The sequence below is a fragment of the Anomalospiza imberbis genome, chromosome 4 (assembly GCF_031753505.1).
Source record: "Anomalospiza imberbis isolate Cuckoo-Finch-1a 21T00152 chromosome 4, ASM3175350v1, whole genome shotgun sequence".
In the NCBI taxonomy this organism is placed as follows: domain Eukaryota; kingdom Metazoa; phylum Chordata; class Aves; order Passeriformes; family Viduidae; genus Anomalospiza; species Anomalospiza imberbis.
Window position 1 is genome coordinate 72290544 of NC_089684.1, and position 22798 is coordinate 72313341.

The 22798-nt window shown below is 58.0% G+C and overlaps 3 protein-coding genes across 7 annotated transcripts in view; 1 reads left to right on the forward strand and 2 right to left on the reverse strand.

Annotated features, from left to right (window-relative positions):
- Positions 1 to 3901, reverse strand: part of EXOC6B (exocyst complex component 6B) — a 290871-nt gene extending 286970 nt beyond the window's left edge. For all 5 annotated transcript variants that reach the window (XM_068189179.1, XM_068189178.1, XM_068189176.1 and 2 more), the window contains exon 1: positions 3762 to 3901. In XM_068189179.1, the coding sequence (XP_068045280.1) occupies positions 3762 to 3859 (98 nt within the window). In that variant the 5' untranslated portion in view covers positions 3860 to 3901. The remainder of the gene's footprint in view (positions 1 to 3761) is intronic.
- The window catches only part of RAB11FIP5 (RAB11 family interacting protein 5), a 447460-nt gene that overhangs the window by 238307 nt on the left and 186355 nt on the right, over positions 1 to 22798 (reverse strand). The window lies entirely within an intron of this gene.
- Positions 15484 to 18045, forward strand: SPR (sepiapterin reductase). The gene is made up of 3 exons (XM_068189255.1): positions 15484 to 15904; positions 16754 to 17044; positions 17732 to 18045. The coding sequence occupies exons 1-3, from the start codon at positions 15499 to 15501 to the stop codon at positions 17920 to 17922; spliced, it is 888 nt and encodes a 295-aa protein (XP_068045356.1). The 5' UTR covers positions 15484 to 15498; the 3' UTR covers positions 17923 to 18045.

Genomic DNA, 22798 nt, shown 5'->3' on the forward strand with positions numbered 1-22798 from the left:
TGAAATATGTATTTTTTTATATATATAAAAATAAAAAACCCAGCTCAAGGGCACAGAAAGAGCAAGAAACTTCAATTAAACACAAGAAAAATGAGAGCACTTGGGCGCCACAGCCAGCCAAGAGCTGGTTTTAAGTTACAGCTTCTCTTCCCCTAAAAGGTTTTCTGACCCTGCAGAATTAAAGGAATCTTCCAAACCCGGAGCAAGGGACGCCCCAGAACCACTGTGTAAAATCAGGAGCAGGGAGAGAGCAGGAGATGGGAGCAGGAAAGCATCCCGATCCTGCCTTTGCTTCCAGGAGCATCCCGAGCTCCGTGCCCCTGCAGTGCCACAGCCTGGCACAGGGCACAGAGCCCTGGGCCAGCGGGTCCCAGTGCCCCCAGCGCCCATCCCCAGTGCCCCCAGTGCCCATCCCCAGTGCCCCCAGTAGGGCTGGGCTGCAGGGCTGGGAGGGACCCCAAGGAATCCCCCCCGGCAGCAATTTGTGCCCTTGGCATGTGCCACCCTGCTGGGCTGGAGCCGAACCCACCCACACAGATCAAGAGCTGGACCCTCAGCTCCCACCCGAGCCCTTCGAGGAATGACCCCGAGGAGCCAGAAGCCCACAAAAGCCCAATTCTGAACCTATAAAATACCAATTCTGCAAACCAAACGGGTCAGGAACCGATTAAAACCCAATTGTGCACCTATAAAATGACAATTCTGCACACCAAAGGGGTCAGGAACCAATAAAAACCCAATTCTGAACCTATAAAATACCAATTCTGCAAACCAAAGGGATCAGGAACCGATAAAAACCCAATTCTGAACCTATAAAACAACAATTCCACAAACCAAAGGGGTCAGGAACTCAAAAACCCAATTGTGCACCTATAAAATGACAATTCTGCACACCAAAGGGGTCAGGAACCAATAAAAACCCAATTCTGAACCTATGAAATGACAATTCTGCACACCAAAGGGGTCAGGAACCAATAAAAACCCAATTCTGAACCTATGAAATGACAATTCTGCACACCAAAGGGGTCAGGAACCAATAAAAACCCAATTCTGAACCTATGAAATGACAATTCTGCACACCAAAGGGGTCAGGAACCGATAAAAACCCCATTCTGAACCTATAAAATACCAATTCTGCAAACCAAAGGGATCAGGAACCGATAAAAACCCAATTCTGAACCTATGAAATGACAATTCCGCAAACCAAAGGGGTCAGGAACTCAAAAACCCAATTCTGAACCTATAAAATACCAATTCTGCAAACCAAAGGGATCAGGAACCGATAAAAACCCAATTCTGAACCTATAAAACAACAATTCCACAAACCAAAGGGGTCAGGAACCAATAAAAACCCAATTCTGAACCTATGAAATGACAATTCTGCACACCAAAGGGGTCAGGAACCAATAAAAACCCAATTCTGAACCTATGAAATGACAATTCTGCACACCAAAGGGGTCAGGAACCGATAAAAACCCCATTCTGAACCTATAAAATACCAATTCTGCAAACCAAAGGGGTCAGGAACCGATAAAAACCCAACTGTGCACCTATGAAAGGACAATTCTGCAAACCAAAGGGATCAGGAACTGATAAAAACCCAATTCTGAACCTGTAAAACAACAATTCCACAAACCAAAGGGGTCAGGAACTCAAAAACCCAATTGTGCACCTATGAAATGACAATTCTGCAGACCAAAGGGGTCAGGAACCGATTAAAACCCAATTGTGCACCTATGAAATGACAATTCTGCACACCAAAGGGGTCAGAAACAGATTAAAACCCAATTGTGCACCTATGAAATGACAATTCTGCACACCAAAGGGGTCAGGAACTGATAAAAACCCAACTGTGAACCTATAAAATGACAATTCTGCACACCAAAGGGGTTTAAGCCCAATTCTGCAAACCCCAGGAACCAATAAAAGCCCAATTCTGGACATTGAAGGAATCAATAAAAGCCCAATTCTGCAAACCAAAGGAGTCAGGAACCGATAAAAACCCAATTCTGCACCAATAAAAACCCAGTTCTGGAAATCAAAGGAATCAATAAAAGCCCAATTCTGGACATGAAAGGAATAAATAAAAGCCCAATTCTGCAAACCAAAGGAGCCTGAAAACCCAATTCTGCAAACCCAAGCCCCGGGCACTCCAGGCTGGCCCGGAGCTGAGCTCCGGGAATGCCGTTCCTGGAAGGGAAGCCAGCCTGGCCCCTGGACACACAATTATTCCATGATGCCCACAAGAAATGAGTCACCTTTTATAAAAAAAAAAAAAAAAAAAAAAAAAAAAAAAAATAAAGTTTCCACCATCCTCTTTTCCTGCCTCTGGTGTTTACCCCGAGCCGGGCCAGTTTAACCCCGCCGTCCTTGCTGAACATTAATTATAATTAAATGTCCCCACGTGCAGCAGTGAATGAATAAAACCCAAACCCCTCCCAGCCCCGACACTCCGAGTGCTTCTCCTGTGGAAACGCAAAGCTCCACATCAAACCCAACTCCTCGCCTAACTTTAATATCCAGAAGCGAGATCAGCTGTACTTTTTGTCTTCTGAAATGGTAAAAAAAAATAAAAACACCCACACTCTTCACCCTGGCAGCTGCCACCCATCCAAACCAGTATTTGCAGAACAATAAATCTCACTCCCAACGTCTCCCACTGTTCAGTTCACCCCGAGAAGCTTCACGGGAGAACTCCAGGAAGAAAGCTGCGGGAATTCCAGATAAACGAGGGAATGGGCAGTGCTGCAGCGACCCCAGAGCTCCGCTGCTCCACAAATCCCCAAGTTTCCCTCCCCAGCGCTGCAGCATCACCGCAAATCCCAGAGCCGCGCGCCTCGGCTTTGGGAAGAGGCCCCGGGAGCGGCTCCAAGCGCGGCTTTGGGAAAACGGAGGCACAGAAGCGCAGGGGACGCTGCAGCCCTCCCCACCTGGGGCTGATGCGAAGCCCCGAATTCCCCTCCCGGCCGGCCGCAAGCTGAGCCCGGAGAGAACGCCGCTGTTTGCGGATTAACCCGAGCATCCCCGGGACGCTCCCGGGGATCGGGGGGCCGGGAGGAGCTGGAAATGCCCTGCATCCCCTCGGAGCGGCCCTAGGCCACCGGCTAACACACACACACACCCACCCCTGCTCGGCGAACCCCCCGGGAGCGCCCCAAGTTCTCGGGAGAACTTCGGCACCACTCGAAGGGCGGGGGAGGATGCAGGAATTCTGCGGATGGATGAATTACCTCAGCACCTCAGGGCAGCGATGCTGGCTTGGTCCAGCGAGACAGAGCAGGGCACAGACGTGGGCAGCCGAGCTAAAACAACATTTTCTAGGGAATCGGGCGATTCCTCGCCGGACGCAGCTCTGAGATCACCAGCACGCCGGGCACTGGGGCCGAAGCCGCGCTGCCCCAAAAGCGGCAAAACCCCAAAAGAGCCAAAGAGGACGCAAGGGACGGCAAGGACGCGACGGAGCAGGGAAGGGGCGAGCCCCGCGGACGGAGCCGGGCTGTCCCGGCGGGCAGGGGCTGCACGGAGAACAAAGGAGCCCGGGCAGCCCGAGGGGTCCGCGCCGGGGCCACCGGCGGCGGCGAGCGGCCAAGTGACAGAGGCTGACAAAGGGCACGAGCGGCGTTCGCAGGGCAGCCCCGGCACAGCCCTGCCTGCCGACATGCCGCCGTCACCCCGAGCTCCGCGGAGCCGCAGCTCGGACGCACAGGCTGCCCGCTCCCCCCGCCCCGCGGTCCCCCCGCGGCTCCGGGCGGGGCACGCACCTGAGCGTGGGGCCGATGCAGGCCGTGTCCGTGCTCTCGATCTCGCGCAGGATCCGCTCGTGCTCCGCCGCCGTCTCCAGGCTCTCCAGCTCCGCCATCTTCGGCCGCTCCACCTGCGCGGCCCGGCCGGCAGCGGCACCGCCGGGGCTGCTCGGCCCCGCTCCGCCGCGCGCGGCACCGCGGGACGGGTAGTGCGGGAGGGGCGCGGGCCGCGCGGAACCTCGGGAGATGTAGTCCGGGAGCGGGGCCGGGCCTGCGCGGAACCACGGGAGATGTAGTCCGGGAGCGGGGCCGGGCCTGCGCGGAACCACGGGAGATGTAGTCCGGGAGCGGGGCCGGGCCTGCGCGGCCGCTCCGCCCAGGGAGGGAGGGAGGGACGGAGCGGGGCGGCCCCGGGAATGGGGAGCCGGCGGGAGGTTGAGTGGGGCTGGTGTCGGTGTCGTATTCCTGAAGGGGACACAGCCCCGTGTCCTCCCCTGAGAGGACAGAGCCCCACGGCTTGGACACCGCCGTGAATGACACAGCCCCGTGGCAGTCCCCGTGTTGTACCCAGGAGAGGGCACAGCCCCATGGCAGTGACACCGTTGTGACACCCCAGCAGGAAAGAAAGAACCTGTGTCCCTGCCCCGAGCAGAGGCAGCCCCTGCTCCTCCGGCCCCATCCTGTCCCTCAGCCCCATAAACGATGAAAAGGTGACTGCGGTGCCAAAGTGCATGGAAAATCCCGCTGTGAAAAGTCGGTGTCCATAAAGGAGACAGAGGAGTCGTGCAGCTTTATTCGGATAAAAGGAGAGCTCACCAGGCACAGCCCGCGGGGTTTTCTCTCTCGAGGTTTCGGCGGGCTCAGCCTCCCTTCCATCCCAAGCTCCCGGCCGCGCGTTCCCTCTCCTTTCCCCGCTGCTGAGGAAGGTGCAGCCTTCCCCAGCCGCCTGCTCCCTATCCCCCCTTGAACCCGGCGTTCTACCCCAAAGTTCGGAAACTCCCGCTTGTGCAGCCCCGTCTGTTTCAGGAGCCAGGATGTCCGGACTCTGTGACAAGCCCTTGAAATTAACTCCAAAGCTTGAAATTAACTCGAGTTCAGGAAGTCCCACTTGTCAGTTTCAGGAGTGTCCGGGCCCTGTGACAAACCCGCGGCTTGAAATTAACCCCAGAGTTCAGGAGCTCCCACTGGTCGGTTTCGGGAGTCTGTCCGGGCTCTGTGACAAACCTGCTGCCCAAAGTCGCTGGAGACGTTCAGCCCCATCTCAAAGCCGCTCCCAGCCATCGTCTCCCCCCGGAACTGTTCGGAAGGACATCAGCACGCATCTTCCCCGGCAGAAGGAAGCTCCTGCAGACACCGCTCCGCCTTCCAGCTGGCTCCTGCCCGTCCCAGCCCCTGCCGGCTGCGGTGCATCCCCGTGAGCTGCGGGAGGCAAGGACACAGCGGTTCTTCCTCCAGAAACAGCGGCAGGATGTCCTGCAGGAACACCCCTGGGTGCCAAGGTCTCCTGGCTGCCGATGGGGCTCCCTTTGGGGCAGCTGGTTGTTCCTGTTATCAGCTTCTTGGGAAAACAGCGCTGGAATGTCCCCTTCCACCACACCTTATCAGGTGCTGTCCTTGCACAGGAATGCCACGGCGGGATGGAGAGCAGGAATCCCAGACTGTGACACCACCTGCCTTTGCTTTTGTTGTTTCACCTTCGGAGATATAAATAAAACTCCCCAGTTGTGTGAGCACACCTGGGCCTCCCTCAGTGCTGCTTGTGCAGGTGGAACGCTGCTGGTTTCAACAACGAGGAGTCATGGAATGGGAGGGCTTGGAAGGGACCCTAAAGATCATCTCACTCCAACCTGCCTGCCAAGGGCAGGGACACTTCTATTGTCACTTAATGGAATGAGAAGGGGATAAAAGAACTCCACAGAACGAGGCGCCAGGACTGGAACAACACAGACGGAGCGAGGAGAGCCTGGTGAAAGCTCAGAGTCATTAAGGTTGGAAAAGACCTTTAGGATCGTGGAGTCCAACCACTCCCCAGCCCTGCCACCACTCACTGACCGTGTCCCCAAGTGCCACAGACACCGGGCTTTGAAATCCCCCCAGGGATGGGGACTCCAGCCCTGCCCTTCCCATGAGGAATGTCCCCAGTGCCCATCGTGCTCCCTCAGCTCACGTGGAGCTCACCAACTCTCCCCACCGCTTCCCAAGCACAGTGTCACTTTGGATGTGACACCAGGGAGGAAATGTGTCCTCTGCCAGTGTCCCTGCCTCTGGTGATGCAGAAGCTTTCCTAGAACCAAGAATCGAAGAGATACATCGGCAGTGGAAAGAATGGGGGTGAAAATCACAGGGTGGATCCTGATCTGGGGCTGGATCGGGAGCTGTTCCCAGGGAAGCGCTGCAGAGCCCTCACAGCTCCTCTGGAGACTCCGTGGGCAGCACAGGACAGTCCCTGGGAAGGAGGGCTGGAGCTCCCAGCAGTGTCCCTGGCAGCACAGGACAGTGCCTGGGAAGGGGGGCTGGAGCTCCCAGCAATGTCCCCTGGCAGCACAGGACAAACCCTGGGAAGGGGGGCTGGAGCTCCCAGCAATGTCCCTGGCAGCACAGGACAAACCCTGGGAAGGGGGGCTGGAGCTCCCAGCAATGTCCCCTGGCAGCACAGGACAATCCCTGGAAGGAGGGCTGGAGCTCCCAGCAATGTCCCCTGGCAGCACAGGGACAGTCCCTGGGAAGGAGGGCTGGAGCTCCCAGCAGTGTCCCTGGCAGCACAGGACAGTCCCTGGGAAGGAGGGCTGGAGCTCCCAGCAATGTCCCCTGGCAGCACAGGACAATCCCTGGAAGGAGGGCTGGAGCTCCCAGCAGTGTCCCCTGGCAGCACAGGACAATCCCTGGAAGGAGGGCTGGAGCTCCCAGCAGTGTCCCTGGCAGCACAGGGACAGTGCCTGGGAAGGAGGGCTGGAGCTCCCAGCAATGTCCCTGGCAGCACAGGGACAATGCCTGGGAAGGAGGGCTGGAGCTCCCAGCAATGTCCCCTGGCAGCACAGGACAGTGCCTGGGAAGGAGGGCTGGAGCTCCCAGCAGTGTCCCTGGCAGCACAGGACAGTGCCTGGGAAGGGGGGCTGGAGCTCCCAGCACGGGGACAGTCCCTGCAGGAATTCCCCCTGCGAGGAGCAGCCCAGCGGTGACGGGACCGCTCTGGAGCTCAGCCCTGCCGGGAGCTGCCTGCGCCCATAGGAATCCATGCCATGGAATTCCCATGGGGACCCAATCCCAGCAGCTCCGCGGTGACAGCTGGGGGATTGTTCTCAATGGCTGTTATCACTGAAATGAGCGCGGTTTGTGCTGTCGGGACAGAGCCGATGCTCCTGCAGGCAGCGGTTCTCCCTGGGATCGCTAAGTTTTAAACAAACAGCCAGGAGGGAGCGGTGGTGACGATCCGCGATGGGATTAATCACAGGATGGGACCGACACCAGGACCGGGTCCAGTTCCGAGGGCTCGCCCCGTGTCCTCTCAAATGAGGATTTCAGGAACTGGATCTGCTGCGAGGAGGCTGCTCAGCCCAGGAGATTGTGGTACAAAGGGCTCGAGCACAGAGGTGGGAATTTAAAATCACTGAATGGTTTGGATTGGGAAGACCTTAAATGCCACCCAGTGCCACCCCTGCCATGGCAGGGACACTTCCCACTCTCCCAGGCTGCTCCAACCCCAGTGTCCAACCTGGCCTTTGGCACTGCCAGGGATCCAGGGGCAGCCGCAGCTGCTCTGGGAATTCCAGCCCAGCCCCTCCCCACCCTCCCAGCCAGGAATTCCTTCCCAAGATCCCACCTAAATCTCTCCTCTTTTAGTTTAAAAAGAGGAGAGATTTCCCTTGTCCTACCACTATCTGCCTGTATAAAAAGTTGCTCTCTGTTTTTTATAGCACTGGAATGCTGCAGTAAGTTTTCCCTGGATCCTCCTCCTCGCCAGGTGAACATCCCCATCTTTCCCAGCCTGGCTCCAGGACAGAGGTGTTCTGATGTTCAGATGTTTTGTTCTAACCCTCAAAACATCTTTGGGTTCCTCCTCTGGCCTGGATTCAGCAGCTCCACGTCCTCCCCAGGGCTGGGGCAGCTGTGCAGGTGGGGTCTCACCTGGGCAGGGCAGAGGGACAGAATCCCCTCCCTCAACCCCTGGTGCTGCTGAGGATGAGCCCAGGACGGGGTTAGCAAGGAACAGAAATCAAATGGTCCCCAAAACCAAAGCCCAAAGGGAACCCCATGCATCTGCTCCTCCCTGACATTGTGTGGCCACCAGCAGCCAGCCCTGCTGGCCACAGTGTCACCCCAGCCCCATGTCCGGCTGATCCCCCACCACCACCTCCAGCTCTGCTCAGGATAAAATGTTCCATTCTGTAAGAAAAGCTCCACTCTTTGTCCCCAGACTCTAGCATTTGTCACCTTCACATGAATATTCATTGCTGGCGTCTGCCTGGGATTTGTCCTCATTATTTGCTGCCACACAAACTTTGTCCCGTTTGAGAGCCTGTCCACAAGTTGATTTATTTCTTTCTTCTCCCCAGTCACTGCCATAACCATGCTGAATGGGTATTGTTGGAATTTATTAATCAAATCATCGGGCAAGGCCAACACGGGTGTAGCAAAGATGGCTCATAACCCTAAAAAATGAGATTGGCTTTGCCTGACAGATTCTATTGGCCTTAAACCTGCCTGGCTGCCATTAACCCTTTTATGTTCTCTTAATTTCCTCCTAATGAAGCTCCATATGATGGGGTTTTATGGAGCTGACAACAGCCTGGTAATGCTTTAAAATCTCCCTCTTTTATTACTGACCTCTTGGTGTTTTCCAGGCCTCCAGAACTTCCCTAGGGGCCAAAACTTCCTAAAAAAATCAATGTGATGGGCCAGAGAGCTGGAGAAGCCTCCTGTGCAAGTTCCTTTCTGGTTCAACAATCAGTCTCTGTCCATGACTTCCCAAAGCCAAGAACAGCTGTCTCGAATCCCTGGAGCAACACAATTATCAGAATTTATTTCCTTTTTTTTTTTTTTTGTATTTAACTGCACAACCTCTTGCTTGCTGCGTTTTTTTGGGGGTTTCATTTTGTGCTGTGGTTTAGTCAACTCCTGCAACATCTCCTGCCTTTTCTACTTCCTTTTCCCCTTCTCCCTGCAGGATTTTCCAGGTGGCTCCGTGCTCTCCTCCCCTCCATCCAGCAGTGACAGGTGGGCACGAGGCCAAGCCAGGCTTCAATCTGCTCTCTGCAGTGCCATTCAGGAAAACATTTCCCAGTGGAATCGTGGGTTTAGCCACAAATCCGGGAATTAACAGTGCAAAGAAAGGATCAAACAAGGCCAGACGGTGTTCACCTGGAAAACCCTTCCTGCAGGGACACTCAGGGAATCTCCCTGGGCAGGGCACTCCTTCTGGGATGTGGGCTGGAGCCCTGGAGCTGTTTCCCGGCTCCTCTCCTCCATCCCCAGCTCCTTCTGCTCTTCCTGCTGCCCTTACCAACCCCCCAGCTCCCAGCCAGGCTGGGCACGCCCCGGGCTCGCTTTCCCTCCCGGAGCATGTGGAAGAGGTCTCACAGCCACTTCTGTGAGCCAGAGAGGAGTTTGATAAGAGGATGCACGTTTACCCCTGAAAGAATTTCCTACCAAGGTCATTGACATAAACCCAGAAAGAAAGAAGGATAAACAAGAGAAACCTGCAGCTGCCTATTCCAATGAGCACTTTGTTTGTCTTTCCTGACCGATGAGTAAAATGTAAACTTACGAGCTTTGTAAGAATGTATAACGAGCATGCATGCTAGAATAAAAACAGCTGGAAGCCTTCTGAAGATGGAGCGCGCTGCTTTGTATTGTCTTTGTCAAAACGACGACGGGAGCAGGCAGACCCCGGGACGCCGGGCGCGGGGACAGCCCCGGCGCTGCCTCAGCCCCGGCACCGCTCCCGTTTGCTCTGGGGGGAGCAGCGATTCCTCGGATTCCCGCTGCAGGGCTGACCTTCAGCACCCTGCGGGCAATCCCAGGGAACAAACACAGCCCTGCTCCCGCAGAGCCGCCCGCGGCTCATCCCTCCCTCCCTCCCTCCCTCCCTCGTCGCACTCCGCGCTTTGCCCAGCGCTGCCCGTGGACCGCGATCCCGCCCCGGCCAGCGGGAATCCCGCGGCTCGGCCGCCCTTTTCCGAGAGAAGGGAAGGGAAAGAGCTGCGCTGGGATGGAGCAGCCGCGGGGCCGGGGCTGCTCCTGCTGCTGCTGCCACCCCCGAGCAGGGCACGGCTCCCCCGCGCCGCCTGTCACCGTGCCACCCACCCGCATGGCACCGGAATTCCAGAGCGGGATTCACAGGGATCCCACCCCGCAGGTGCCCTCGCCCCTGGGCTTTGTTGGCCTCACGTGGATTCATCCATAGAACCACAAAATATTCCAGTCTTCCAAATATTGCAGTCTTCCACAAGGTATTTCTGCAGGATAAACCCACATTTTCCAGCCACAGCACTCAGTGGTTAAAATCCTGCTCTGTGTTACACTTAAGGAAATGAAATCAATTTTAAACCCTAATATTTTTGTAGCATTCTCCAAATCCCTCTTTGGGACACACCTGGATGCTCCAAATCACAACTTCTGTTTCTTCATGGATTTTTTTCCACTTTTTCATCTGGCTGCAGGAAATTATTATCTGGGCAGACTGAAGATGGATTTCAGCCGCGGGGTTCTGGCTTCAACCTTCACAGAATTCACAGAATTCACAGAATTCACAGAATTCACAGAATGACGAGGTTGGAAGAGATCAAGACCAACGAGTCCAACCCATGCCCTAACACCTTAACTAAAACAAACGCTTGTGAAGGCTTTTCCAAATCTGAGTTTCTGCTCTCATTAAATGCAGCTCGGGGATCTCTGGTGGAAATTTGGACTGAAGATCTCTTGGCAAGCTGTGCTGGGGTCTCTAAATGCTCCCAAATCCCACAAGAACGGCTTAGCTCCATCGAGGCAGGATCTGAAGACCTAAGAGGTGGAATCCCACCCGAGGGCTGTTCCATCAGGGAATTCTGTGCTTGGGCTGCAGGATGGCAAAGGAGGGGCCACAGTTTATGAGTAGGAGGGAGATCCCCCCGTCATCCCGAAATTTGAGAGATTTCCTCCCTGCAGGCTCCTCTGCTCAGCACGGCTGCAGGAGTGGGGATCCTGCTGTGCCTCAGCCCAGCCCGTTCTCCTCCCTGCCAGAAATCCAGCTGCATGCAGCCGTGCCAGGATGGCCCGAGCCGGGCTGTCCTCGGGAGGGGCCACAATGAGCTGTGGGGACAGACACCATGGGGTCCCACAGCTGGGGTGGCCTTCGGGCAACCCAGCCAACAGCGGAGCTCAGGAGTGAGGCCACACCCACCCTTCCTGCAGCGCTGGGAGCCGCGGCCACGGTGACAAGTGACAGGGCCACCTCGGGAGCAATGGTGACAACAGCCAGGGTGACAACTGCCAGCCCCGCCCTGCTGCGGAGCCATAGCCATGATAACAGCCAGGGCCATCTCGGGAGCTGCGGCAATGGTGACAACAGCCAAGGTGACAACAGCCAAGGTGACAACTGCCAGCCCTGTCCTGCTGCAGGGACAGAAATCCCCAGGGCTCCTCCTGGAAGCTGTCAGTGCCAGTCCAGTGCCCCAGGAATTCAGAGGTTCCTCTCCAAGGAGCCCTGGCAGTGTCACAGCAGGGCAGTGTCACAGCAGGCTGGTGTCACAGGGCAGTGTCACTGCAGGGCAGTGTCACAGCAGGGCAGTGTCACAGCAGGGCAGTGTCACAGGACAGTGTCACTGCAGGGCAGTGTCACAGGGCAGTGTCGCTGCAGGGCAGTGTCGCTGCAGGGCAGTGTCACAGGGCAGTGTCACAGCAGGGCAGTGTCACTGCAGGGCAGTGTCGCTGCAGGGCAGTGTCACAGCAGGACAGTGTCGCTGCAGGACAGTGTCACAGCAGGGCAGTGTCACAGGGCAGTGTCACAGGGCAGTGTCACAGGGCAGTGTCACAGGGCAGTGTCACGGCAGGGCAGTGTCACAGCAGGGCAGTGTCACAGCAGGACAGTGTCACAGGGCAGTGTCACAGGGCAGTGTCACAGCAGGGCAGTGTCACAGGGCAGTGTCACAGGGCAGTGTCACAGCAGGGCAGTGTCACAGGGCAGTGTCGCTGCAGGACAGTGTCACGGCAGGGCAGTGTCACTGCAGGGCAGTGTCACAGGGCAGTGTCACAGGGCAGTGTCACAGCAGGGCAGTGTCACAGGGCAGTGTCGCTGCAGGACAGTGTCACGGCAGGGCAGTGTCACTGCAGGGCAGTGTCACAGCAGGACAGTGTCACTGCAGGGCAGTGTCACAGGGCAGTGTCACTGCAGGGCAGTGTCACAGGGCAGTGTCACAGGGCAGTGTCACTGCAGGGCAGTGTCACAGCAGGACAGTGTCACTGCAGGGCAGTGTCACAGGGCAGTGTCACAGCAGGGCAGTGTCACAGGGCAGTGTCACAGCAGGACAGTGTCACTGCAGGGCAGTGTCACAGGACAGTGTCGCTGCAGGGCAGTGTCACAGGGCAGTGTCACAGCAGGGCAGTGTCACAGGACAGTGTCACTGCAGGGCAGTGTCACAGGGCAGTGTCACAGCAGGGCAGTGTCACAGGGCAGTGTCACAGCAGGACAGTGTCACTGCAGGGCAGTGTCACAGGGCAGTGTCACAGGGCAGTGTCGCTGCAGGGCAGTGTCACAGGGCAGTGTCACAGGGCAGTGTCACTGCAGGGCAGTGTCACAGCAGGGCAGTGTCACAGGGCAGTGTCACAGGGCAGTGTCACAGCAGGGCAGTGTCACAGCAGGGCAGTGTCACAGGGCAGTGTCACAGGGCAGTGTCACTGCAGGGCAGTGTCACAGGGCAGTGTCACTGCAGGGCAGTGTCACAGGGCAGTGTCACAGCAGGGCAGTGTCACAGCAGGCTGGTGTCACAGGGCAGTGTCACTGCAGGGCAGTGTCACAGCAGGGCAGTGTCACTGCAGGGCAGTGTCACTGCAGGGCAGTGTCACAGCAGGACAGTGTCGCTGCAGGACAGTGTCACAGCAGGGCAGTGTCACAGGGCAGTGTCACAGGGCAGTGTCACTGCAGGGCAGTGTCACAGGGCAGTGTCACTGCAGGGCAGTGTCACAGGGCAGTGTCGCTGCAGGACAGTGCCAGCTCCACAGCGTTCCCTCTGCCCTGGCATGGGGTTTCCCTCTGGAAGGGGCTGCCCTCAGATCCCTCTGGATTTTCGATGTCACTGACACAACCAAACCCTGGCAGAAGTTTCCCAGGGCAGGGCAGGGGTCCCCACCTCTGGAGGGCTTTCAAAGCCCTGCGGATGTGGCCCTCGGGGACACGAGCAGTGGTGGCGTGGGCAGCGCTGGGATGGCTGGACTCCATGATCCCAGAGATCTTTTCCAGCCCTGAGGGCTCTGTGATTCCCTGACACCAAGCGCTGCTCCCCCCAGCCACAGCCCGAGCCCGAGCCCTGATGGAAGCGTTCTGTGGATTCCCTGCTATTCCCTGTCCGGGTCCAGCTCCATCTGCCCCGCGCTGTCCCAGCACCAGAGGATTCCCTGCCATCTGTCCCTGTCACCACCAGAGCCGAGCCGCAGCAAATCCCTGCCGGGGCTTGGAGCGCACCGAGTCCCCCCAGCGCCGGCGGGGAGGGATGCACAGCAACCTCGGCAATTTCAGAGACTGACCTGTCCTGGCAGGGTGGGGAGGGGCTGGAATGGGATTCCCAGAGCAGCTGTGGCTGCCCCTGGATCCCTGGAAGTGTCCCAGGCCAGGCTGGACTGGGCTTGGAGCCACCTGGGACAGTAGAAGGTGTCCCTGCCCTGGGATGAGATGATCTTTAAGATCCCTTCCAACCCAAACTATTTTGGGATTCCATGATCATTTTTCTGGTCTCCAGCTCCAGCTCTGGGCTCGTTTGGTCACCAGCTCCCTCCCACTGATTTTTAATTTAATTTAGCAGGAGCAACTTTTAGCAGCTAAAAATATAAATTCCTTCCCAAACCCTCCCTCTCCTGCTTAGAACCACAGAATGGTTTGGGTCGGAAGCCACCTTAAAGCCCATCCCACTCCAAACTCCCACCGTGGGCAGGAACACCTTCCAAAGGCAATCCCAAGTCCCCTGAACACCTGCAGGGACCAGGAATCTCCTGATGGAAGAACTGGGCTGCTGGAGGGACAGTCCAGCAAACGCTGCCCATTTCCAGCTGGCCCAGCTCCGTGTGGGCGCCGGGCTGGGGAGGGGGGCAGCAATCCTGATGGATGCACTTTGGAGCTGCCAAAGTGGGAAGGGGGGAACTGGCAGTGACTGAAGCAAGTTCTGCCATCAAGAAGCGACTTGTGAAAAAAATACACATTTGCTGCCTTATTTTTCTGCTGATGATCTTAATTTCGCCGAATGTGCAAGATTTGCTTTAGCAAAACAAATAGTGCTCTTGGGTTTTTGCCATGCCATGAATTTTTAATGCTTTATTAGAGTGCTGGAGGGTTCCAGCCCAGGGAATTAATTGAGTGAAATCCCACTCCATTACCTGCCTGGAACCATCTGGCCTGGCACTGAACAGCTGGGAATCCAAGCCCTGCTGCCGGCTCGTTCCATAAAAAACCAGGTATTCCTTGGAAAAACCCTCCCTGAAAGTCGTCTGCACCTTCACGCGCAGAGGTATTTATTTTTTGAAAGGATTTTAGGGCTTTTTGTGATCAGAGCGGGCTTTGACTCCCTAGGAAAGTACCAGGGCTGGCTGCCAAAAGTGGGGATTGCAGAGGGAAAAGGGGAGGGAAGGCTTTGGTGCCCTGCAGGAGAGGCAGGTGGGGACAAGGCTGGGCAGGCACAATAAAAGGGAACAAAAAAAGTTTAAATATAAATATGAATTTTAAAAAGCACTAAAATTTTGATTAAAAATATTCGAAAAATATGTCTGGACAGGCACAATAAAAGGTGGAAAAATTGAATATAAATATATATATATTTTAAAAAGCATTAAAATTTTGATTAAAAATATTCGGAAAATATGTCTGGGCAGGCACAATAAAAGGTGGAAAAATTGAATATAAATATATATTTTTTTTTAAAAAGCATTAAAATTTTGATTAAAAATATTCGGAAAATATGTCTGGGCAGGCACAATAAAAGGTGGAAAAATTGAATATAAATATATATATATTTTTTAAAAGCATTAAAATTTTGATAAAAAATATTCGGAAAATATGTCTGGGCAGGCACAATAAAAGGGGTAAAAATAAATATAAATATACATTTTAAAAAGCATTAAAACTTTGATTAAAAAAATGTTTGGAAAATATGTTGAAAAGTACATCGAAAAAACGTAACGGGGGGAAAGGCCGAGGGCGGCCGCGCTGCGGGCAGGCGGGGCCCGGCGCTGCAGGGACGCAGCCACATTACCAGGCCTGGTCCCGTTGGCGCTCGCTGGTGGTTCCGATGCCGGTGCCGTTGCTGTTCCTGGTCCCATTCCCATTCCCATTCCCGGTCCCGGTCCCGCCGCCCCCTCACGGAAGCCGCACTCCCTCACAGCGGCCGCGAGGGGGCGCCCCGCCCCGACCACGCCCCCCGAGCGCGCAGCGGGCCGCGCCCGCCGGCGCCGACCAATCAGAGCCGGCGGCGCTGCGCGCGCGCTCCGAGCGGCCATTCACCCGGCGGGCGGGGGCATGAATGGGGCGGGTCACGTGGGCAGGCGCGTTCCCACGCCCCCTCCGCTGCGTTCCGGGATGGAGCGGGCACCGGGAACGGCGCCGGGAACGGGAACGGCGCCGGGAACGGGAACGGCATCGGGAACGGCACCGGGGCGCTGGGCCGCCACCGCCTGCGTGGTGACCGGCGCTTCCCGCGGCTTCGGCCGCAGCCTGGCGCGGCTGCTGGCGCCGCAGCTCGGGCCCGGCTCCGTGCTGCTGCTGCTGGCGCGCTCCGCGGCGGCGCTGGCCGAGCTGGCGGCCGAGCTGCGCGCCGGGGCCACCGGCAGCGACACCGGGAGCGATGCCGGCAGCGGCGGGCTGCGGGTGCAGTGCGTGGCCGCTGACCTGGGCTGCGAGGAGGGGCTGCGGAGGGCGGGCGCTGCCCTGCGGGAGCTGCTGCAGGACGCGTCCTTCGGCCGCCTGCTCCTGGTCAACAACGCCGGTACGACACGGCTGTCCCCTCCTGTCCCCTCCTGTCCCCTCCTGTCCCCTCCCCGAGCCGCTGCCATCCGCCCCCCGGGCAGCCGGGTCAGCCCCGCGCGGTTCCGGCTGAGCCGGGGCTCGCTCCGGGCTTGGGGTGCCAGCAGATAACCCAGAAGAGAAAAGGAGCGGCGGGGGAGCCTGTCCCGGGGTGGGTTTATTAAGGGAATTAACGGGAGGGTCCCTGGCAGTGCTTTGCTGCTCCCAGGGTTTTGCTGTGCCATAGGAAGAGCTGGTTGCCCTCCTGCACCTTCTCATCCCCCTGCTCCCCAAATCCAAACCTTCAGACAAACTTCCAGCCCCACCTTGTGGGTCCTTCCTCGTGCCTTTCATGCCTTGGGTGCCCTTTTACCCATGGTGGCTGTAAACCACCCGTGGGTTCCGTAGGGGTTCCAGGATTTTGGACCTGCAGGAGGGCCCGTGGTGGCCCTTGGGGACATTGTGCTCCAAGCTGGGAGCTGTTTGCGTTGGCAGAGGGGTGGCAGGGCAGGTCCCTGTCCCCTGTCACTGCTGGGTCAGTGTGACCCCAAATGGGCTGGGCTGGGCTCCTCAGGCTGCTGTGGGACCCGGCAGGGGCTGGGCCCCAAAGTTCTGGAAGTGTTGGGTGTGGAACGTGGCAGCCAGGGGGATCTGCTGTGGCCTTGATCCCATCTGTAACAACTCATTTTTCCATCTTTCTGCCAGTGTCCCAGGCCAGGCTGGACACTGGGGCTTGGAGCACCCTGGGACAGTGGAGGTGCCAGCAGGGTGCTGACAGGATGTTCTTTAAGATCCCATCCACCCCAAACCATTCCACATTTGCCATTCCCAGGCTCCTTGGGAGACATCTCCAAATCCTTCCTGGACCTCACCGACCTGGAGGAGATCAACACCTACTTCTCCTTCAACATCAGCTCGGCGCTCTGCCTGACCTCCACGGCCCTGAGGGCCTTTGGGGCACGGCCGGGCTGCAGCAGGACCGTGGTGAACATCTCCTCCCTGTGTGCCCTGGAGCCCTTCCCGAGCTGGGCTCTGTACTGCTCCGGGAAGGCCGCCCGGGATATGATGTTCCGCGTGCTGGCGCTGGAGGAGCCCGGAGTCCGTGTGCTCAACTATGCCCCTGGTGAGGAGAGCAGCTCCCTGCTGCTCGTCCGCCTTCTCCTGCCTTTGGGAGTGGGCATTCCTGCAGCCCAGCCCTGCTCCTGCCCCTGCAGCCCCCAGCAGCAGAAGTGGGAGGCCAGTTCCCCGTGCCGGATGAGGCAGCTGGACTCAAAGGGCATCTCCCAGCCAGCTTTTCCATCGGGATCATGGAATCCCAGCCTGGGTTGGGGGGAAAGGGACTTGAAATCCCATCCCATCCCATCCCATCCCATCCCATCCCATCCATGGCAGGGACACTTCCCACTGCCCCATGCTGCTCCCAGCCCCAATGTCCAACCTGGCCTTGGGCACTGCCAAGGATCCAGGGACAGCCCCAGCTGCTCTGGGAATTCCAGCCCAGCCCCTCCCCACCCTCCCAGCCAGGAATTCCTTGCCAAGATCCCAGCCCAATCTCCCCTTTCCCAGTGGAAGCCATTCCCTGGGTCCTGTCCCTCTGTCCCTTGTCCCCAGTCCCTCTCCAGCTCTCCTGGAGCCCCTCCAGGCCCTGCCAGGGGCTCTGAGCTCTGCCTGGAGCCTTCCCTTCTCCAGGGGAACATTCCCAGCTCTCCCAGCCTGGCTCCAGCCCTGGAGCAGAGGGGAAAACAAGGGTTTTCCTGGATTTTCCTTTCTTCTTGAGTGATTTCTGTGGTGATTTTGTCCTTTTCCCCAGGGCCTCTGGACACGGACATGCAGCTCCTGGCCCGGACCAGGACTGGAGACGCTGGGATGCGCCAGCACTTCCAGAGGCTGCACGAGAAGGAGCAGCTCATCGACAGCTCCGTGTCAGCCCAGAAGCTGCTCCGGCTCCTGCAGGAGGATTCCTTTCCCTCCGGAGCACACGTGGATTTCTTTGACATCTGAGCTCCTCCACCTTTGCCTCCCTGCTTTGCTTCCAGCTGAGCCTTTTCCTGGTGCCTCCAGCAGGACCTTGCTCACAACCTGGCATTTGGGAAGGTTTTAAGATGCTCTGTGTGCCTTATAAACAGCCCTGGTGCCCTTTTGGGGCTGAGCCCTCGCTGGCAGGGCTGGAATCCCTCAGCTGCCGGGCATTTGGGAGCAGAGGTGGCTGTCCCCACGGAATGGCCCTGGAAGGGTCAAACTCAGGAGTTCGTGGGAGCCAAGGGGTGCCTGGCACACGGGGGCTCTGCCAGCCCCGCAGAAGCCACGGCAGGGTCGGGGCTGTGTCCCCGTGTGTGTCCCCTTTGCCCCACAGGAGCAGGTCCCCAGGGAGCCCTTCCTGGCCCTGGGGTGGTGATGTCCCCGCAGGGCCCGGCTCTGTCCCCTGCTCACCGGGGCTGCCGCCGCTCCTGCGGGCCGGGCTGCTCTGCATTCCGCGTTGAGGCGCAGCAGAGCCTCCTTCTCCCGCTGCTTCCCCCACCGAGACCAGCAGCCACCAGGAGAGGGAGCTGGCCTTGGAGGAGTTGGGGATTTTGGGAGCCTGCCTGGGGTCAGCAGCTCTCAGAACCCGGAGCAAAGACACAGCCCTGAGTTCCTGCCCTGCTCCCGTTGCAGGTTTTGGGTCCAAACCTGCCTTTGGGGCTTCAGCCCCTTCCTTTTAATTATCTGTGGGGTTTTTTTGGTCATTTTCCCTTCAGATTCCAGCAGGCACAGACACACAGGGGCTTTTCCTCTGGAAAGCTGATGCAGAAAAGTTGTTTTGAAGCCCTGTGTGCCCTGGAAATGCCCAGTGCCCCTCTGTGCCCCCTCCACCCCAACCCTGCAGCTCAGATTCCGTCCCCCTGGCTCTCCAGTCATGAAGATTCCAAAATCATTAAAATCATGAAGCGTGTCTGCTCTGGGCTTTCTGCTGTGTCTTTGAGGGTGGGTGAATTCCTGCCAGGGAGGGAGGGGGATCCTGGTTTAAGCACTGGCTTCACCCAGCAAGGCACCAGAATTCCCTCCTGGAGCCGTGTCCTCCCCTCTCTGAGCCCTTTCATTCATTCTGTGTTCATTTAATCCTGCCAAGCTCCCAAACCCCTCCTGCCCAGCCAGCCCTGCTGCCTGCTTTCAGCTTTCCTCCCTGCCTGGGATGCTCATTAGCAAAAATCCCTCTGCAGCTCCCAACCGTGGCACTGGGAATGTTCTAGGATTTGATTCCTGCTGGGGTTTATGGGGCTAGGAAGTCTCCCTGGGCTGGCTGCTGCTAAAATATCCCCCCCGTCCTCACCTGCATCCGTGGGGGTTTTTCCATCCCCTCTTGGGCAGGGATGTTCTTTTGGGATCTGGCTCCCAGCATAAAATAACCTCAGAGCATCCCAAGGTCCCATCTCTTCCTGCCCTCTGGGCATTCCCTGTGTCCTGTCCCTTGTCCCCAGTCCCTCTCCAGCTCTCCTGGAGCCCCTCCAGGCCCTGCAAGGGGCTCTGAGCTCAGCCTGGAGCCTTCCCTTCTCCAGGGGAACATTCCCAGCTCTCCCATTTTTAGGGGTTTCATCCCCTCAATGTCCCCATTTCACTGTGCAGCTCTGCGACCCCAGGGGTGTGCTGGCTTTGGGATTCCCACTCCAGGAGCAGAGCTCTGCCCAGGGAGAAATGACAGAGATGCTTTTGGGACATCCCCTGGGTGTCACCATTGCTGGGTACCAGCATCCTCCAGAAACCTGCATCACTCTGGGCTCCAACATCCCCAAATATCCCTCTGGGTACCAGCATCCCCTGGGTGTCAGCATCCCCTGGCTGTTGGAACCCTGAAGATTTCAGGCTTTCTGTGCTGCCAGGCTCTGACCCCCAGGAGAACACTGCGCTGACCTGGGGCCGTGGAGAAGGGTCCCAAAATGGAATGGTGGGACTGGGATTGTGGCTGTGGAGTTTGGATAGAAGTGTGTGATGTCACAGGGTGAAAACTCAGAGTTTAAGGGTTTGGAATGTAGTAATAGATATGGAGCAAGATGGAGCTTTTAGGGTGGAGGCTGCTCCTTCTTCTTCACCTCCTTCTTCTTCCCTTCCTTCTTCCCTCCCTCTTCCCTTCCTTCTTCCCCTCCTTCTTCTCTTCCTCCTTCTCCATGGGTTTGGGTGGTTTTGTGCAATTGGATATAAAACTCCGCATTGCGGGCACGGGTGGTCGGTTATTGGGTTAAAAGTGAAAATAATTGAGGTGTCATTGCTTAATTGGACAGTTCATCCTTAAAGGCCTTGCAGAGAGAGAGATGGGGCTCCATTTTTAGTTTGTTGGAGTGGAGTGCTGCAGAACTCAGGGTTCTAATCCCCTGGGTGCCAGCATCACAGCGGGTGCCAGGGTTCTCCGGGTCCCAACATTCCCTGGATTCCGGCGTTCCCAGCCCGTGACCCCGTGGATGCTGCGCGATGGAAAGGCAAAGTGCCATGGAAGTTTTATTTTCCTTTCCCGACATTTTCAGTCACCAGCTGAGGGCGTCCCGAGACCGGGGAACAGAGCCCGGCTGGAGCGGGGAGCCCGGGAATGCCTCCGGGAAAGCAGCGGGATGTCGGGAGGGGATGGAGCGGGATTCCAGCCTCCTTCTCCTCTTCCTCCTCCTGCCTCCGCACCGATCCCTTGGACACTCGTTTTGTAATTGAGGTTCCGCGTCCCGGCGCCGAGGGCTTTGCCGGAGGCTCGAGTAGGGGAAATACAAAAGGGCGTTGAAAGTAAAGGAGTTTGGAGCTCTCCAGAGCTCTCCTCATTCCCACAGCTCACCTGGGCAGGTGTGTCCGAATGGATCCGCGTGTCCCCGTGGGGAGCCACGGGATTTGGGCAGCGCTGCGTCCTGGGCTAGGGGTGAGCCCTGCAGGGAGTGACCCCAAAATGAGCCACCCTCTCCTGCGTCCCGGACAGAGCCAGGGACTCTGCTCTCCCTGCTGGCAATCGAGTGCAGCTTGCAAGCCCAAAAACCCTCCAGCCCTGGGGTGTCCCCCCAGGCAGTTCTGATTCCCCCCAAATTCCACAGCTTGCCACCCTGCCTCCTGCAGCAGAACCCTGTGCTGGGCATTTTATCCCTTTTCCCTCTCTCCTCCCTTTTCCTTCCCCCCGAACAGGGAAATAAAGCTGCAGCAGGAGCTGTGCAGGTGCCTCCTCGGCTGAAATCCCTAAAAACTGGTACAGAAAGCCCCGTGACGGCCTCCAGAGCAGTTTGGGGCACGAGGGGAGGGCTCTGTGCAGTGCTTTGGGGTGACATCGCCCACCCGAGCAGCCCCAGGTCCCCGGGGGACCCTCCTGAGCCCCCTCCCCGCGCTGGGGACACACTGTGCCCTGTGTGCCCGTGCCGGGGTGGGCTGAGCCGGGTCAGGCAGGAGCCAAAGCCGCGGCTGGGTTTTGTTTCCCTGGCCGTGAGCAGGGCTGGGCGGGGCTGAGCCCCTAAATCCCCCCAGAGCCGCCCAGATGAAAGCCAGCTCGGCCCTGAGCTCCCCAGCCCGGGCGGCCGCCGCGGCTGGCCCCGGCTCAGCTCCGGAGCCCCTCCGAGCGCTCTCCCGGCGCGGGGGGAAGGCGACCTTGGCTTCCCGGAGCCCAGAAGTGCTGAGCTCGGCCGTTCCGGCCGGGACACCGAGTGCCCAGCTCCGGGCTGGCAAACAGCCGCTGCCTTTGCCCGGGGCCAAAGGTAAAGGAGCCGCTCCCCCCGCCCGGGGGGAAAGGGCTGGCAGTGCCCACACAGGGACCCCCATCCCGCACGGCCCCGGATCTGCCCCTGCAGACACGTCCACCATGCAGAGGCACGAGTCGGGAGCGTTTTGGGACGTCCTGGAGCTGTGCTGGGAGGTGCAGGACTGAGCTGGAGAGCGTTGGAACAGCGAACCCCTTTCTGCTCGGCTGGCAGGGTCCTCACAGAGTCTCCTGAAGCCACCGCACATCCCCTCCTGTCCCTCTGACCCATTTTCAGCCACGTCCCCTCCTCGCTGTCCCCTGGCTTTGGTGGCCTGAGAAGCAGCTCCAGCGCAGGGGCTCTGTCCCCCAGGTGAGAGCCCACCTGCAGAGCTGCCCCAGCCCTGGGGCCAGCAGCAGGAGGACGTGGAGCTGCTGGAGAGAGCCCAGAGGAGGCCCCGGAGCTGCTCCAGGGCTGGAGCCAGGCTGGGAGAGCTGGGAATGTTCCCCTGGAGAAGGGAAGGCTCCAGGCTGAGCTCAGAGCTCCTTGCAGGGCCTGGAGGGGCTCCAGGAGAGCTGGAGAGGGACTGGGGACAAGGGACAGAGGGACAGGACCCAGGGAATGGCTCCCACTGGGAAAGGGGAGATTGGGCTGGGATCTTGGCAAGGAATTCCTGGCTGGGAGGGTGGGCAGGGGCTGGGCTGGGATTCCCAGATTTGCTGTGGCTGCCCCTGGATCCCTGGCAGTGTCCAAGGCCAGGTTGAACACTGGGGTTGGATCCACCTGGGATCATGGAAGGTGTTCCTGCCATGGGACAAGAGGATCCTTGAGGTTCCCTCATCCCAAAGCCTTTGATGAGTCAGGGCCACATTAATGAGTAACGAGGCCAGCGAGGAGCTCACAGATTAACCCAGGCCAGAGCAGGGAGCAGAGCTCTGTGCTGAGTGTCCTGTCCCAGAGAGCTTCCCTGCCTTAATGAGTAATTAGTTAGCTTGCAGTGGAGGTTAAGGGGGAGGCACTGCAGAAATGATCTGTGATTAATTAAACCACCTTGGGCTGTGCAGGCACAGCAGCCTAGCTGGGCTGGAGCTGAGCTGGGCCTAAGGCTGGATCCAAGCTGGGACTAGGGCTGGACCCATAGTGGGCTTGGGGCTGGAGCTGAGCTGGGCCTAGGGCTGGATCCAAACTGGGACTAGGGCTGGATCCTG